At 39.3% G+C, this 18,946-nt stretch overlaps 1 protein-coding gene across 6 annotated transcripts in view; it reads right to left on the bottom strand.

The window, feature by feature from the left end:
- The window catches only part of IGF1 (insulin like growth factor 1), a 77,198-nt gene that overhangs the window by 14,412 nt on the left and 43,840 nt on the right, over window positions 1-18,946 (bottom strand). For 3 of the 6 annotated variants that reach the window (XM_033220870.1, XM_033220873.1, XM_033220871.1), the window contains exons 3-4: window positions 2,809-2,990; window positions 768-1,281 (exon numbers count right to left, since the gene is read on the bottom strand). In XM_033220870.1, coding sequence (XP_033076761.1) covers window positions 1,057-1,281; window positions 2,809-2,990 — 407 coding nt within the window. In that variant the 3' untranslated portion in view covers window positions 768-1,056. Of the gene's footprint in view, window positions 1-767; window positions 1,282-2,808; window positions 2,991-18,946 lie in introns of those variants that run through there. The other 3 variants (XM_033220875.1, XM_033220876.1, XM_033220874.1) reach the window with 2 other exon arrangements.

Here is an 18,946-nt window from a genome sequence, read left to right as displayed (position 1 = left end):
CTAGGAGCTGTAATCAAAATGCAGTGGTTATCGTCAGACATCAGAAGTCTTCTGTCACTGGCCGAATTGTGTCCAAATTCATGTGTTGAAGTCCTAACTCCCAGTACGTCAAAATATGACTGTATTTGGAGACAGAGTCTTTACAGAGATAATTAAGTTAAAATGAGGTCAGTGGGGTGGGCCCAAATCCAATCTGGCTGGTGTCCTTTCACACAGAGGATGTTTAGACACAGAGATATGTATGGAGGGAAGATGAAGTAAAGACACAGGGGGAGAAGAAGGAGGCCACCTACAAACCGAGGGGAGGAGCCCATGACAGAGCCTTCTCTAAGGATCTTGCAAGTGCTGAGACTTTGATTTTCGACTTTCAACTCCCAGAACTATGAAAAAATCCATTTCTGTGGTTTAAACTACCCAGCCTATGATACTTTGTTATGGCAGCCCTAGCAAACTTATACATCTTTTATATCTGATTCCAAAGTGCAAAAAAGATGAAGAAAAGTGCAGTGACCTCTTCTCAAAAGTTACCTCACAGACTTCACAGGGTTTTAGGCAATACCAGATGCCCTTTGGCCTAAACCCTGGACTTGACTAAGAAATGCAGCCTCCAATGACGTTGCGGGAAAAGGGAATCTGGGAACTTCTATGACACAATTCAGTCTTGCTGAGCATTTGGGGCTAATATTTAACTCTGAACATATATTGACATAGGCAATTCTTCCATAACAGATTCATACAAAATTTAAAAATGCATATAGAAGCCTTAATTTTTATTTGAATTCTTTTATTTAATTGTGTTTTAGAGGCAGAGAATAGTGTGTCTTTTTTGCCTCTTTTATAATTTTTATTCTTTTTTTCATTTTTGCCACTGTCTTTCTTTAGGCTTTCTAGGGCATTACATTTTTGTTTTCCATTTTCTCCATGTTTCTTAGCGATATTCTCTAAAAGGTTACTTCTATTTCCATCACATCATCATCTAGCTTCAGCAGGCCTACTTTTCTTCATTTCTTCTATTGCATTTTCTGCTTTTCATTCTTGCTGTCTGCTCCTCTCTCATCATCCTTGCCTCTGTCTGCTTAGTCCTCCTGTCCTCCATTTTCCTTTTTTGCCTCTGCATTCAGCATTTCTACTTCCAATCTCCCTCCTCTGCTCTTTCTTCTTTCCTCTGATCTGCAGACTTGCTTCTGTCCCCTCCTTCTGTTCCCCTCCTGGATGTGTCTTTGGCCCACCTTTCCTTCTCCTCTGAGACTTCATGTTCTTGTTGGTAGATGGGGGCTGATACTGTAAACATCACAAAAATAATTGCATTGAGAACAAGTGGTTCCCACGGTGTCCCTGAAGACAGAGCCTTTGAATGAGTTCAGAATGCTGCCCAGGCTCCATATGATGCAGGAGACAGTACTCGTGCTGGAGAGGGGTCTAGACCTCAGTCACAAGACCCACCATTCCAGAACTTTGGGACGCATCTCTTGACACCTACCCCCTCCCCATTTAGAAACCAAGAGGCGCTGGGTCACCTGGAAAGAGAAAGAATGAATCTGCTTTTGCCCCAGCAAGCACACTTTCCTGCCACATTCACTTAAAAGTCTTTTCTGAGATCCTTGCTTCCTGCCTGGCCAGTGGCTACTGTGTTCTATGTGTGTTGGGTCTTGCCCAGTCCCCTTCCATCCTTCAGAGGGACTCCCTGGGGTTACATCTCCAATAAGCCACCATGGTCCTCTTCCAGCCTCAGCTGAGGTTTAAGACCAGGAAGCAGCGAAGGTGTCATTGTGAACTTCTTGATCTCTCATCTTGTGCTTTTGCACAGTATTATTAGTTCTAGCTCCAAAGATTAAAACCACATGTTGGCATTTCTTTTTTCAGCAGAGTCCCCAAAAGACTGAAATGAGAGCTATTTCTTTCCTTACTCAACTTTCTTGCCTTCTCTTTTTCCTCCTTTACCTTCTCTTTAGTTCGTATACTTTCTATTAAATGGCTAAAATTTTAATCTCTTATATTCTTTTGTTCATTCGTTCACTCATTCAAGAAAAATCGATCAAGTGACTAAATGTGCATTGGATGTTTTATGTACTTCTGATGGCATAGATGGTACCTCTGAGGTTTGTTTACAGTCTATCTCTTAGAAAATGATGCCTGCAGATTTTGATCATTACAAACTTCTAGGCATTCTTATAGCCAAACAGAAATTTCTATTTTTAATATTTCTTGTTTAATTATGTTTGCTACTGAATATGAATTTTGAATAGTTCCCATTAGCCTTTTATTTTCTTTGCAAGATTACAGAATCTCAGAACTTGAAAGGTTACAAGCTTCGTTATTAAGTACAATTATGACCGACATTAACGATGGTCCAACAATTACCTCATGCAGGCATGTGTAAAGCATCTCAAAATACATGCACAAGCTACTTAATTTTGACAACCAACTGATGTGGTAGATATTATTATTAACCCAATGTTACTGATGAAACTGAAGCTTGGATATGTTACATTATTTGGCAAAGGCTCTCAGCTGGTGTATGGGAAAGCCAGGACTTCACTTTTGTCTGATACCAAAGCCCATGTTTGTTTAGCCACTGTTTTGTTACATCTTCCAATCATCACATTGTCCATAGCGGTGGAAGGGGAAATTTGCAATGCAGAGTGACCAAAGTGATGAGGACATGAGGACATAATCCATCCCTTTGGTGCAAATGAGCTTTTTTGACTTGTAAGCCAGGAGACTATGGGGCAGGGTTTCTGCTTGGCCCACCCACATGCACAAGAGAGACCACTTGAGGATGGGTGGATCCCACCCAGGTGGGCTTACCTTCTGGGTCTTGGGCATGTCGGTGTGGCGCTGGGCACGGACAGAACGGGCTGACTTGGCAGGCTTGAGGGGTGCGCAGTACATCTCCAGCCTTCTCAGATCACAGCTCCGGAAGCAGCACTCATCCACGATGCCTGTCTGAGGCGCCCTCCGACTGCTGGAGCCATACCCTGTGGGCTTGTCTGTACAAATCAAACAGAGTGGCCTCATGTTAGGGTGGAATCTGTTTTCTTCAGTCTTCCACCCAGCTCCTGCCTATCCCCACATCTAGTCAACCTACATACTCTGCAATGTCTCAACCTCTTCTTGAAACTTCCCCAATGATTCCTGACCCCACGGATCTTTCTGAATGCCAGTATGTCTCCTGGAGTCTGTACCACATTCATTAGCACTAACTCATTCACCACGCTATTTGTGGTAATTCTCCCCAAGTTTTGCAACCTGTAGGCAAGGATCTTGTCTATGCCCAGTCCTACTCTTTTCTTATATATTGGCTCAGAGGATGATAGAAATATTAAAAGAAGACTGTGCATTGTTTTCTTACTCTTGTTGGCAACTCTGCATTGTTTTTATAAGCAGGACAGCTCACATGTTTGCCTTTTTGTTTAACTGCTCTGACTACATAGTCAGGTTGAACATCAAGGAGGTTTTAAGTTTAGAAAGGGCTCCTCATTTTACTAATGTGAAAACTGAGACTCAGAGGTGGCAAAGACTTGCTCAAGATCATTCATGCAGTAAATCGTGGAGTCAAGATGCAAACTCAGATCTACTTGCTGCAAAGCCCAAGTGCCTCATTGAGGAGCCCAGGAGAACTGTTATATGACTCTGGAAAAGTCACTAAGCTCTCTGGGCCTCAGTTCGCCCGTTTATATAATGGAGTTAATAATATCTCCCTTGTAAGAATTATTTGAAGATTAAATGAAATCAAGTATGAATAATGCATAGCACAGCACCTGACATATAGTGTAGGTCCTAAATAAATCATAGCCAGCTTTCTATGAGCACCGTTTCCAGGGTCCTATGTGGTTTGTGGAGAAGCATTGTCATTATTGACCGTATACAGAAGTCTTGGGACTTGAAACTAATTTACAATACCAATCTAGTAGGGCTCCCGCTCTTATCACCCCAAGAGACCAGAACAATGAATTCTATTTCTTATCAAGTAACCACCAAACTGAAACAGTGAACAAAATGTCCATCTTTCGTGTGATTCTGTTCTAGCTCAGGCAAGGGCAGAGGAAAAGAAACTTGCTTTTTCTTCTCTTCCCTTGTCTCTGCTGGTCTTCTCCACGGATGCTTAGGCTTTATGGAAGACATTTTATAAATCACAGGCACAGAAGAATCCAATTAATTAATCTGACATGTATTCAATCTTAATTCCTGACAGAAGAAAACATTATGTTTTAAATCACAAGTCTATGTTTTTGTAATAATGACACCATTACTTGAGGATAGGGTTTTGAAAGTCAGAATCCTCATGTATTTTGCACTCCCTCATTGGGGGAGATCAGGCCCATGGTAATGGCCTGCTACCAAACCAGTTTGGCTGCCTCCCTGCTGGAAGGGCCAGCATTCATGGCATTCTCTAAGAACCCAAATGCTTTCCTGATGCTTGGCACAGGATCCTGGTGGCTGCTTCCTCCCGTAAGGCAGGTTTATTGTCATTCTTAGGGCAGCTGGAGGTAGTAACTCAGTGAGGGTTCATTTGTGGTCTTTCTGGGCGGGGTCTGCTGTGCAGCTCTGGGAGCAGACCCTGTGGGGTCTCGATGGCTGTGGCATTTGGGAGGGATTGGGCCCTGGCAAGCCGTGCCTCAGCGGGTCCCCTGAGCAATGTAAACAATGTTTTTTTGTTTTTTTGTTTTTATAATCTTTTCCTGGAACTATAAATTAGAGGAAAGACACAAATGGGCTTACACGGTCCTTTGTAATCCGCAAAGGACTTCTACATACTTTTTGCTAAGTGGCTAGCCAGTAAAGCACAGCTGATACTCTTTGGCTTCTCTCTTGGGGGTGGGAAGGAAGAAAGAGGTGACTTGGCCTATTTTGTGATCATTGTATCTTTTGTCCATTACAGGTAATGATTGCCCTTTGTTGAAACTATAAATTTCTTAATGGGATGTAATTGGGATTCATTTGTTGATTATGAAATAGTAACTTGATATTTGGGGGTGGGCTAGTAGGAGGAGCTCCAGAAACTTTCAAGGTTAGCCAACTCAGAAACAACTGATTTCAAAATTCGTGGTTAGCCTTTGAAGACAGATAAGGGCAGGCTTTGGGATTCCAGGACCTATTTAGTATTTCCCTTTCAAGCTCCTCTAACTTAATTCTGCTTCCAAGGTCCCACACGTGCTGGAGCTCCTTGTCTGCTATAAGAGGAAGACACTAACCTTCATCTTGGGATGGCAGAGATCATTTCTATGATTGCATATTCGCTTCTTGGTGACTATAAACAACCATGAAACTCACCACATGTCTATTTCCTCTTGTAAAATAGAAAGTCATCATCATCACAGCAAAAAAAAAAAAAAAAAAAAAAAAAACAGGAAATACCAGGTATCTGGTTTATCACCTTGCTTAAATGAGCTCAGAGTTTGATATGACTCAGTCAAACTCTGAGCTCATCTAAACTCTGAGCTCATGCTTTTTAGTCTGTAGATCGATGGGTTTAGGTACAGAGAATTTTAGGACTTTTCTGCAATGTTCCATAGAGAAAGTTGATCTTTTGTTCTACGTTTGTTTTTTTAAAAAATATTGTTGAAATAGTGGTATACAGACTTAGATTTTGCCATAAATATAATTACCAATTATCTCTAGTGGCCACAATCCTAGAGAGATGTTTTTGTTTGTCTCCTCATAATGTCTACAATGGACTTATTGTACGTCATTGGGAATATATGAATATAACAAGTGTTTACCTATTGACTTTTGAAGTTTAATTCATCCTTTGAAGTGCCCTGTAAGCTTGATTTCTTCTGGCTCTACATCAAAATATTTAACAAACAAAAATCTCATTTCTCACCAATTGAAAGATCACAGTTGAAGGTCAAAGTTTTGTTCCATATCTTCAAATGTTACATACTGTTTCTTTTTCCAGAACCACAATAAAGATATTTGCTGCTATGGTCTACAACTAGAAGCCTGATACAATGTAATTTATTAGAAAGATAATAAAACAATTTGCTTCAGTATTTGACATTTTCCTATTTGAGATAAATAGTTATTTTTAATGACTTCTAAATTATAACTATTGTCATTTCGACTAATTTTTAAATGAGATAGAACTAATTGTTCTATCTTTGCCTTGAGAAACTCTTCATTTGGTGCTGTATAATTCTGTTCCAGTGGGCAGAATCAGAGCTGGTAGGTGAATGAAAAACAAATATTGGCTTAATATAAGAAAAGCATTCCTAACAATTTGAATTTACAAGTGTTAGATGTGGGACAGATTTCAGTGAAAAGTAATGAACTCCCCATTGCAGGAAACAGTTCAGTAAAGGCTGTAATAAATGTCTGTCAGAGATCCTAGCAGAAGATTCCTATGTTGAACACAGTGGATGACTGCTATGGTCTTTTCTATTCCAGACATTCTATAACAAATGAAGAGATGAAGGAGAAAACTGGCCTGGGCCCAATATTCAGTATGGTTGGAAACCACTTCAAGAAAGAGGCTCAAATATATTCTAATGTAGAAGGTGAAAAGTTGTTTTCTATCTATTTGAAGTTCCCCAAGATGCTCTAAACACTTTTTAATTGTCCTTACTCGATGCTACAAAAAAAAAAAGAAAAGAAAAGAAAACAAAAGACAGGTGCGTATAGTCCTTTCTACAGCAAGGTGTAGTCCAAGAGTTCTGTTGTACTGGCGTGATGAAGTGTTCATGCACTTACTCAACTGTTAGAATGAATAGGCATGTACAACATGCCACATAATTTTTCTTGCTGACAAAGTCTTGACATTGAAAATTTATATATTTATATATTTATTTTGTCAGTTTGCTTCAAAGGTTTCATAGCATGTGGACCAAAGATTGCTTACCAGACAAGTTGGCCACCACCTAACCTAGACTTTGACTCCTCCATGAGTAGACATAATGTTTAGTTACAATGTACTGCTGTATCTTAAAAGTTGGCCAACAGACAGAATTCCAATGGTTAAACAGCTGGCTTCTATAATAACAGCACTTCCCTTTAAATAATGCATGGTCAGGGGAGTAATTCAATAATCTTTAGGGCAAACTTGCTAGTTACAAGGGTTTTGGGCAGAACTGTGGCATCATCAAAACCACACCAATTAGCTGAGTCTCACATTTTGTCATGGATGCAAGCAACTCGCTCCCCTCCATTTCTGAAGGGAAATGTGTAATGCTGAGATTTAACTGGGGTCATCACTTCTAGAACAAAGGACTCCGGTCGTTCATCACTGGTAAAAATGGTACTACCTCCTCTACTGATGCTGCCTAAGTTTGTGTTTCTTATAGATTTCTGGGAATGCAGTTGACACAATGTATTCAGCTTTAATTTCCTTTGAAACTTCCCATCTTGCTTGTTTTATTTTAACTATTTCAACTCTATCATTGGAAAGGGAAGACATTGATTTGAAGAGTCAGTATTTAAATAATAAAAAATGCAAACGTTTTCGAGTTGGGATACAACTAGTTCTTAAGATATACATTTGTTATTCTTTGATTTCTAAGGAATAAAACTATTCTTTAGAAATTTGCTAACAGGAAGAGTTTCCAAAGTTGATCACTTTTTTTTTTTGAAAGGAGGAAAAAAGACGTAAGACAATTAACTTGGATTTTAAGGGCTATTTCTAGAAAATGCTAAATTATGTGTCTGATAAAAAACACAAATGAAATTATTAGCTAATAAGAAATGAATCTGCATTTCACTTAGATTAACTAAGGATTGATTACACAACCAAATATTACAGTTCAGATCTGAAGAATCTGGAAACTTAGGTTTTTCACACCAGTTATTTATTTCAGAACTCCAGACACATTGCCAATTTAGAATAACTTGGAACGGTTAGTTTTTTAGGGCAAGATTTTCTCCCTGGGCTGCCTTATTTAATATAAATTCATTTGGTTTGCATTATTTTGCGTGGGATACCAGTAGGGAAATTGTATAAGATATGAATAATCTTAAAGTAGCCTTCATTTTAGTATTTTAATTACTATTTTCATTTGTGGAAAAGGGAGAATCACCTCCCAATATTTCCTATATCTCTGATGGCTTTATAAGGAAAACTTGAGTCCTTTCATAAATTTCTAATATAAGGAAAATTGTGATTATATTATTACCAAGACCCCAATGTAATACATTGAATGGTTGATAATTCCAGAATTCATAGGATTTGCATTTACTTTAAAACCTTTTGACAGTCAATATTTTGCCTTTAAATTTTTTTCTATTGAAATCACAACTTGAATTAAAGCAGTTATTGAGTTATACATTGTCATGTGCTTAGTAAAGATATGGAAAGAAGCTTTTACTACTGTCAACTGGCCACATCATTTTACATTTAGAATAACATGAGTATGTACACACATACACTCAAACACATATTAGGGAATTAAGTGAATTACTGTGGTATCAAAGCTGCTGTAAAACACTTTGAAATTAGGATTTTTTAAAAAAAGATTTTCTAATATATCTATTGTCTGCCTTATACTTTGCTAGGAGACCCTGTACATTTCTGCTTTTCTGTGCAAGGATCTTTCCAAGTAAGACTGACCTTTGGCATCTGTAAAAGTGAACACTGAGAAAATGTTCTCTTTTCTGTGAACTGCATGTCATAAACTTTTCTCGAAAACCTATCAAATTTAGGCATCGATTTCACTTTTGGCCTGTGTTAATTTTTAATTGCCAGTGTTTGCTGGTCTCACTACCTCTCAATTGGACGAGGTCATCTTTTTCTAGGAATTATGGCTCTCTATGACCTGCCCCCACCCTCACTACTCAGCAACTTTTTCTCAGCTACTAAATCCCCATAACCCAAAAGACGAAAGTGTTCTGTTACCCAATGAAGTCAATGTCTTTGCTTCTCTGAGTCTAAAAGGAATGAAGCAGAGTTCTATGGGACTGCCCCTTTGTTGAGAGCCTCCTTTCTTTTGGAAACCCAAGTCAAGAGCAGGTGTGAAAAGAGTGCTATTCAGCTCACCTTGGTTTCCAAGGCCAGGAAGCTAAAGTGCAAGCCCTAGGGGCAATAACAGCAAGAGATTCAAAGCAGAAACATTACTGTTTTAGGACTCTTTGGAGAAATGGGCAGACAGAGTGGGAAGCAACATGATGTATTACTTTAGCCTGATACAATGCCCTGGAGGATGAGCGTCTTGCCAGGACAGCACAATTTACTAGCTTAGGTCTGATTCCAGGGCTTGGAGGAGATAGATGTAGCCAACAAAATTATACTTTGGCAAGAGAAATGCTTTGCTGGACAGAAAAATGTTGTCCTAAGGGAATGGTTTGGTTTATCAACGTCTAAGGTGAAAGATAATCAAATGCCAAGAGGTCATTTTTATGTTTGAATTATTTCAGTAGGGCCTGCTATATAAGTTAGCTACCATTTTCTAGTTACATTGTTTGTATTATTTAGAACATATTACAGAATTTGAGTATGATCTGCCTCTGACATCTGTCATACCAATAACAGAAGCAATATGTGAAGTGGCTGAAAGCACAAGTTTTGGAACCAGACAGTCTGGATTCTACCACTTTTTTACTATTAAGCTTTGATTTGGCAAAGCACTCAGTTGTCTAAGATTCGGGTCCTCATATGTAAAATGGATATATAAGAGTACCTCCCAGGACCCATGTGAAGATTGAGAATGTATGCAAAGTGTTTTGCACAGTGGCTGGTGTATGGTAAACTATATAAATGTTAACTATTATTATTATGGTGTTGAATTGGTTAACATAGCTAGTTGGGCAGGTATCCTCTTTCTCCATTAATCTTAAAAATGCATCCTTTCCAAAGTTTGATTGAAGCAGATGGCCTTTCTAGATATTGTTGTTCACTAAAGTAAATGAATAGCTGTTCTTTTGAAAGAATATCCAAACTTTCTGTTGTATAGACTGGTCTGAATAGTTTTAATCTAGAATAGACACTATGAAAATGAATCTTTCAATCACATCAAATAAGGCATATGGGCTTATTTTGACCCCTTGTTACCTTTGATTTGTCCCAAATAATCCACTGGTTAAAATCATTGACTTTTTGGTATTTATGTCAATGCTTCTTATTTCAAAACAATGCTGCAAGGCCTGGGATGAGTGTGGTGAAACACATGGTCAGAATGGTTTCCCAGTCACTTTCATCCAGCATAGTATTTCTCTCAGCTCTGTCTACTTCGTGCCTCATCTCATTCTGTTCTCTTCTTTTTCTATTTCCTTTCCTCTCCTGCTACTGACAGCCTTTGACATTCTTTTTATTCACTGATGTACTTTTGAGCAAGGTTTATGCCACTGTGGAGTTTATGGTAGGCTAGGTATTAGCATTTCATTTCCTCCCTGGAATGACTGAAAACCAGGCTCCCTCTCCTGCCAGCCATGCTTTGGGAATAAACAGTTACCCGGTATACAATATCACCAGGCCCGCTTAATCACTACTCCATCTTGGACCCATGCCTGAATGAGATGAAAACAGACAGCCAGAGAAGGAATAAGAAGGGATGTTGAGGAATCGCATACATGGGCCTTAGCTATCTCATTTTTTTTTTTTTTTTTTTAAAAGACCGACAAAAACTGTAAGCTGAGACTGGCTCCAGCCTGGAGATTGTAGCTATGCCACCAGCATTATCTCCTGTACTTACACTCTTATTGTTATTTTACTCTTTCAGATGTGGGAAGAGAGGCCTTGTAACAAAATGTAAGGCATTTGTGAGTAGAGGGGAACGCCCTCTTTCTGGTGCCATAGAAAGATGAATCAGCCAAAGGGATATTAAAACACATTCTCTTTATTTTTAGTTTCTCTCTAAAGTCTTTCATTTCATTTTTTCTTTGCAACTTGGCACCTGCCCTCTGTTCTCAGGGGCCCTGCTCCCCGTTAGTCTCCTCACTCAGGGATCTGTTTTTTGCTCAGGGCACTTCTGGACATTGTCCCAGGGGTGGGAGTGACATGGTCAGGATGGCAGGTGAAGGGGTGGCGGCTGCCAGGGACGTCTGGCGTGTCTGGAGGGAGAGTGTTGGGAGGTGGAGGCTCCTTAAAGAGAGGCATCCGGGCCTGCATCAGGGAGTAAACTGTTGGAAGACAGCCTCCACAGCAGCAGAAGCAGCCCTTGGCACTGTCGCAGAGAAGGGAGCAGCCAGAGTCAGCGACAGATTGAACACAAGAGAGAGGGAAGGAGGGAGGGCGAGTGGGAGGAGATGGTATGGTGTTACATGATATAAATAACTGCATGGTGCAGACTTGAGTGCCAGTTGGGTTGTGTGTGATGTCCCTTTCGTGCTGGTGTATCAACAGTGTTGTTCTTGGATTGAGAGGTCCTGGGGAATGTTTCTATAGCACCTAGCACAGTGCCATATGCAGAAAGGGAATAAAAATAAGGCAATATGGTATATTGAAAACAACATTGGATTACAGCCCCAAATCCTCTGTGTGGATGCACAAGTCACCTAAATTCTCTGAGATTCAATTTCTCATGTAAACAACCAAATGTACTAGATAATATCAAGCACCCCTTCTAAAAAAAATGACCCTAAATATCCAGATGGTCATGCACTACCCACTTTGTAATCAATAATGTGTGTGTGTGTGTATATATATATAATATATATATGGCATATTAATGTTTATATATATGGCATATTAATGTTTGTGTGTATATATATATGGCATATTAATGTTTCTAGATAATAATAGGGGAGTACAGTAGTGAAAAGAAGTTTGATGAGAAAACCAAGAGTTTCCTCTTCGTTAGATCTAATTTTGGATGTAAACAAGATTTATAAGCGGAATTTAAGGAAAGCAGGGATTGGTGTTGAGTTTGATGAAGGAAAATGTCTAATTTGGAGTTACGCTTGATTAGGGGAAGGAGACAAGTCCATCTATATGGATTGCAGAAGCCAGCTCAAGGTAGGGCACAAAGAGCCCTTAAGAGAATCATTTGCTGGAGCTGTTGAAGCAGGTGATAGACTCAAACTACATTTTGAAAACCGGAGTCCTAAGGAAAGAGAGATGGCCCTCACTTCTGTGGGCACCCAGAAATGAGAGTTAGTATGAGAAGAGTCTTTCTAACAATCCTTGGGCATGGCCTTTTACTTTTATTCTTCACAAAGTCACATCTTCATAAGGTAAGCAAATGACTCTTTCTGCCCTAGGAGGACTGTTAATATTGTTGACCAGATTGCTTAATTTCCTAGTGTTCAATATAGACCAATGTTTTATTTAACTAATTTGCTTGGTGTCTGTCAATTCTCTGTGTGATATTCACTTATTTTCAGGTGGACAGATGCATAGTTTCCTTGGAAATGTCTAGCCATAACTACATGTTATCTTTGATAATATGAATGGGCTTCCAGACAGGACATCATCTATGCCACTGGTATCTAACATCTGCCCAGAATATAAAATCAGAAGATAAAGATTAAACATAGTTTTTCAAATGCCATCCTCTTCTTTTTTGATAAAATAAATTACTGCTAAGGTCAGTAAAATTTAAAAGTCTATACGAAGAGTGCTCAAGCATGTTGTGGTATTATTTTTTCAAAATGCCAAGCAAGTATGCAGACTGAGGCTGAATGGTTCATTTAGGGTGTGATTACATTATTTCAGGAAATTTCAGATAAAATCTGGACTCATCAGACCATTATATCTTTTCTTTCTCTAGGATTTTCTTCTATTATTTCTCTCCCTTTTATTCTTAATATGTTATTGCTTAAACATGACCATGAATCTTTAAGTGCCTTCCTTAAACTATTGTATTTTAGAATGCCATATATCTTAGGATATTGTAGCAAACTCAAGGACAACTGAAGAGGTTTCTTAGTAATATTCTGGCCTTCACTGAGCCTGTTTTTTAGCCATTACACTCCTCCCAGTCCCCTCTCCCCTGAAAACTATTTTTCTGAATTGAAGAAATGAACTATGCATGAGGAAAAAGAGAGAGGTATGGTTAAGTTACAGTTTTTCTCCACGCTAAATCATGTTCTTATCTTTATTTCATCTGGGACCAACATCATGCCCAGATTCCCAAGCTTCCTTAAATGCTTTTTAACAAATATAATTATCCATCGAGAAAAATCTCTGATTTGTTTTACCGAATTCAGCAAAGAGAAATATTCTCAGCTTATGATATTGGCAGGAGAAATCATACTCTTTCTTATTTTTCTTTTTTCTTACATACTCAAACATGCTGTGAATGGCCACATCACTCTGCTTTGGGATCCACTCTGAGGCAATGGCCTTTTGGCCTTCTGGTCAACTGCTCACTTCTGTGAATTTTCTTTCTGAGAACTGGAGACTGTTGCCCCAGAAGTCATTTTCCAATTTATCACAGAACCTATCCATGGTTACAGAATTAGTTGGCCTCCTTGAGAATATGCAATGTGAGACCTAATGTGACACACAGCTGGGGAAGCTCCTTTGGTGCAGGGACACTGGGCCAGGATAACTGCTTGTGGGCCATTTTATTTCCCTGGACACTTGCTTTCTGTCTGCTGTCTTTGTCTCACATCTGGGTTTGAGAAAGCTGTGTGGAGGCCTCACTTATGCCAATAGTTAGGCATAAGTAACTCTGCCCCGCTCTAGCAGAAGTGAGGGCCTAAGTTCAGGATTTAAACATTCCTTTCTGATACACAGTCTTTCAACAGGGCAGACTCCATTCTCTCTTCTCAGCTTTCCAGTCAAGTACCTGCTACTTTGTAACCCCAACGGGAAGCCTCTTCCCCTTGGGGAAAAAGGAGAATATCAAAATCCACTGACCTCTTGCTGGGTATGGTCTTTTTAATCTCCACTATGTTAACTGAATGCCTATTTATATAAAAGCTACATTTAAAAACCTTTAGGCTGATAAATGAAATGACCCGCAAGGTATTGTAGTAGCTTCCATATGATAAGGATAGGAGGAAAGAAGTGAAGCTTTTGACTCTGAGTAGTAGGAGTTCTGATAAAAGAATGTAGACAGAGTTACACACATCCTTATAACTGAACTGTACGTTCAAGTCATTGAAGATGACTTAAGAAAAAGAATTTTAGTAAAAAGCGGACTGCTGGTTCAGGAATATTTTACTCTGCTTCTAAAGACTTGCTAAGGTTTATTTTTCTTCTCAAACAACTTGTTCATCTTCTCCTCATCTCTCTTCCTTGCTCTGGTTCAGGAAGACACTCTGGTAAAAGTCACTTATGAAGTCCTAGCCTCCTCATGTCTTCTCATCAAGCCAGTGCTCCCACGGTCCACTGAGATCTGCCTTTGGCAGTCATTTCCCTCAGTTGGACTCCGAGCCATCATAAATTCTTCGCATTTTTCAGAACATCTGTGCCTTCTTTTGCCACATCTTTTTTCTTGGTACTCAACAGGTCACAAATCACCCTGTACATCTCTTTCCAGGCTGTTGATGTCTTAATACTCTCTTTTCAAACCAAATTCCTCTCTTGTGTCTGGCTGTGGCTCTTGGCTCCCCAGCCTTCTCATCTCCCCCATCTGGGTTAGTCATCTGTGGCATCACCAAGGGGTCTCTTTCTCTTAGCCTTCTATCTGACCTGAACTTTTGCGTTTCTCTAAATGTCAGAGTGACTACACATACCACATTACTAGGCTTGAAGCTTAGTTAAGTTCTCTAATGTGATTTAAACACAGGAGGGCAGAAAACACTTCTATGGAAGCATGAACGCCTGAGAAGACTCAAACTTAGAGGATACTAATTAGCTACTGAGACAGAAGGCACTATAACAAGACCCAAAGATATAATCAAATGAAGTTGAAAACTATTCCATTAAACACAAGTTTCTCCTTGACATTTAGAAAAACCAGGGCCTTTGCAATAGTACATTACCAATAGCTTCCCTTTATAGAGTGCTTCCTACTAAGCTACTATAGTAAATATTACTTTTCTTGTCTTATTTACCCATGTGCAGTATCTACATGGAGTCAGCATTATTACTACATCCATTTTACATTTTAGAAAGCTGAGTTTTAGCAAGGTTAAGTAACTTGACCCAAATCATACATCTAGTAAGTTGCAGAGCCAGGTCACCTTAATTGGGGACATCTTGAAAGTGAGAGAATTCCCTGGTGATGAAGAAATCTGAAGTTGATACCTTTACTGGGATCCTTGTGGGCACATGATGCTAATATCAATGAAGAATATGGGTGAAGGCATCTAAGTGGACCCACTAGCCCCAGGGTTTGAGCACATGCAGTGCACAGAGTTTTATCCTAGGTATTCTAGAGAATGCCGGAAGGAATGCCATGCATAGCTTTTTCCCTTGAGACAGAAGTCTGTGCACTTCTGCAGTTTAGGACATAGCTCTTGCATGCTCTAAAGTTATAACAACTTTAGCAGACACTGAAATAGAGAAGTTTTTACCCATAATCTTGATATCCCAGCAAATCACTTTATCTTCATTTTTCAAAATTGTTTCTGTTTCTCATCCAGATACATACATTATTTTGGCATAGCTCCAGCCACAATCTAAATTTAATGCAGTATTTTATTTTTTCCCACTTAACATGACATTGTAAGCATTTCCCATATTGCTATATAGTTTTCATAATTATAATTTTAAAATTGCAGAATATTTGACTGAGTAGATGTGCCATCATTTGTTTCTTTAACCATTTTCCTATTACTAGGCATTTAGGCTATTTCTACTTTTATCATCATTTTAACTAATGCATCAATAAATGTCTTTGTACACATAACATTCTACTACTCATAGATCATTTATAAGAATAAATTCCCAGGAAAGGAATTACTGAGTCAAAAGGTATTATCAGACAATCCTATTTTGATGAAAGCCCACAATTTTGCATAAGGACTAGAGGAATTTAATCAACAAAGCAGAGAATTATATCCAGATTTTCTCCCAGGATTAGAAAAGAGACAGCCAAGGTGGGGCACAGACAGGGATCTTACCTGTGTCCTGTGAGTTAGAATACATGAACCGATTTCTGTTTTCAATTACTAGTGAAGTTTCCTTTGAAGGAAACACGGGGCGTAACCAAGACTTGAGTTTGGCATCCAAAGGTTTTCTAAGTAGAAGTGAAACCAAGGAAAATGAAATTGATGACAAGAGACTCTGGTTCTCTCAACTTTGAAAATTACCAAGTACCTATGAGGTTTCTTCTCTAGGGTAGGGAGATGGGTTCATCACACAGCTGCCAAGACAGCACCACACCTCAGTGTATGGGAGTGGGAGTGTTTGCATCCTAAATAACAAAGGCTCTGCTCCTGTGCTCCTTCTGAACCCAGGTCCTCTCTGGAGAACCTGGCTCCTCCCTAATCTGGTGTCTCTACACCTTTGTTTGGGTCATGATATCCCTGACAATCTGCCTTCTCATTCAATCCAAAATTTGGCTGAACACTCCTGTCCTTCTTTCACCACATTATTATTCTCCTTTTTATAAACATTCGATCACATATGTTTCTTGAGCACCTACTGAAGTCTAGATGCTATTCTCAGTACCAGGGACAAGAAGTTAATAACACAGACAAAAACAGGATAACAGGTCACTATCTCCTTATAATCAGGATAACTGTAACAAACTTAAAGGAAACTGCAACGCAGGGATGCTGGACTCAACAGTTCAAGGATAATTGCTCAGAGAAATTGTTGAAGTCTCAGTCTAGCAACACAAAATTTCTTCAGGCCCCCATGAGAATTCTTGTCTGATGACTTCATTCCCATTAACCTTCTAAATATGGAAAATGATTACTTTGTGTATCATAAACAAGGTCTTAACTGTATATTAGTCCTTTTTTTTTCTGTTTTGTGAAGACTCGTATATTCTTTCCAGTTTGATTTTGAGCATCTTGAGGGCAGAAAGTGTCATCTCATGCTTCTGTGTTTAGAAGCACAATACTGGGCACTTGGACACTTCACAAGTACTCACTGATTGGTAGATTGACAAGTTGGGTACACAAACAGTACATAGAGAAAAGCAACAGAAGAAATTCGTACTTTGGAAAGAAGAAACCTAACACCAGGGCCAGTCTCTGTGTCTCCATTTCCTTTCTTGTTAAAAGAGGATGATCATCGTATTTCCCTCTCCAAGGTTGTTGTGAGTTAAGGCACAACGAGAGCTTGAGACAGCTTGTGGCACTGAGCAAGCACTCCCAGCATGTCATCTCACATCACCCTCCTTAGCATCATTATGATGAACTGATTGTGACGTTGTGTGGTGAAGTGCTTAGAACACAGGCTCTGGAGGAGTTTGCCTGGGTTGAGGTGCTGGCTTAACCATTTCTTTTTTTTTATTTGAAAAACAAATTTTTTGATTTCACGTTTCATCATTTGAGTTCAGAGAGCATTTCAAAAGTACAGTCATCTCTGTATTTGCAGATTCCATGTCCACAACCATGGATAGAAAATATTTGAAAGAAAATTAAAAATAACAATATAACAAAAATAATACACATTTTAAAGATACAGTATAACAGGTGTTTACTAGCATTTACATTGTATTAGATGTTATAAGTGATCCAGAGATGATTTTAAAGTGCACAAGAGGAAGTGCATAGGTTACATGCAAATATTAATACCACACCATCTTACAGAAGAGCCTTGAGCATACCATTTCTAACTACGTGATGTGAGGAAGCTCCTTAACCTCTCAGGTGGCATCCAAAAAGAGGCACATACTCACCTCACAAGGTGCTTGTGATGCATGCATGAGTGAACACTTATCCATTGTTAGTTAAAATTATTCAGCAAAGACTCAGTGAATGGCCATTCTGTGCCTGGGCCTGGTGCTCAGAGTATAGAAGAGGACACAGGATACACAGTCTCCCCACCTCCCCCTGCATGCCTGCAGTCCATAATGTGTTTTGGCATCATCAATCCATATAGCTAACTCCAGAGAGTGCCTGGCAGTTCAAAAATCATTTTCACATACATTTTGTGCATCAGCCATTTCAACAACCTTATGGTGCCAATGGAATTATTCTCACTTTCATAGATGAAAAAACTGAGAGTTTAAGTGGCTTATGAATCTGGAAGTTCCTTTGATTTCAAATGGCAAGACTTTTCCACCCACATACTTGTCCCCAAACCTCATGAAAGGATGAAATTCAGGCCCATAAATCTGTGGGGGTTCCTGAAGCAAGTAGTCCCCAAGATAACTAACACATACTAGTGGTTTTCAAACTTGAGCCTGCATCTTTATCACCTGGAGGGCTCATTAAAACATGACCAACAGGCCCCACCTTTAGAGTTGCTGTTTCAGCAGGTACTGGGGTGGTGCTCAAGCACTTGCATTTTCCACAGGTTCTCAGATGATGCCAATGCCTGTGTGCAATATCAACTTCTAATATGTATGTATAATATATAATTAAGTCCTGGAGCACTGGAGAGAAGGGAAGAGTCAATAAAGACTGCAGTCCTGGGAAAGACCTCTTACACTTTCTTACACAGAAAGCCTTCATATCACTTGTGATAATTGCCTAGCAAAGGTATCTATATGTCAGTCTGGTAGCAGAACCAGTCTTATTGCAAAACAGAAAGAAAAAATGTATAACCCTTCAAAGTAAGAAACTGAACTGAAACAAAAACACATGTTGACCTTTTTCCCTTCCCAGCATTTTTTATTTGCACAGTCTGTGTCCTTCTGAATTCCAGCTAGCACCTGAAGACAACAAGCCAGGTCTCAGGGAAGGAAATGAGAGCCTTCATAGATTCCCCAGCCAAATGGAAAGCTAGAAACAAGCCCATCTTCTGATATTGAAAGCTGCCTTTTCTAAATACCAAGTTCAATTTGTTTTTAAGCTTTCAAAATTGTCAGATGGCCAGTCAAGCCAACCTGCTCAATTGTAAAATTCAGCTCAGAAGACAGACTTCCCAGGAACCCAAACCGATCTTTCCTATGCATTTGCCCTATAACCTCCTAGGGTAATGCAGAGAAGCGAAAAAGATAGTGTGGGTTTGGGGCACCTTCAGTATCACATCGTCAAAATATCCTTTCATGGATCATTCAAACTTCGT

Source organism: Trachypithecus francoisi, unplaced genomic scaffold (genome assembly GCF_009764315.1).
Source record: "Trachypithecus francoisi isolate TF-2019V2 unplaced genomic scaffold, Tfra_2.0 Lachesis_group11, whole genome shotgun sequence".
Taxonomy (NCBI): Eukaryota; Metazoa; Chordata; class Mammalia; order Primates; family Cercopithecidae; genus Trachypithecus; species Trachypithecus francoisi.
This window is presented reverse-complemented; position numbering and strand designations above follow the sequence as displayed.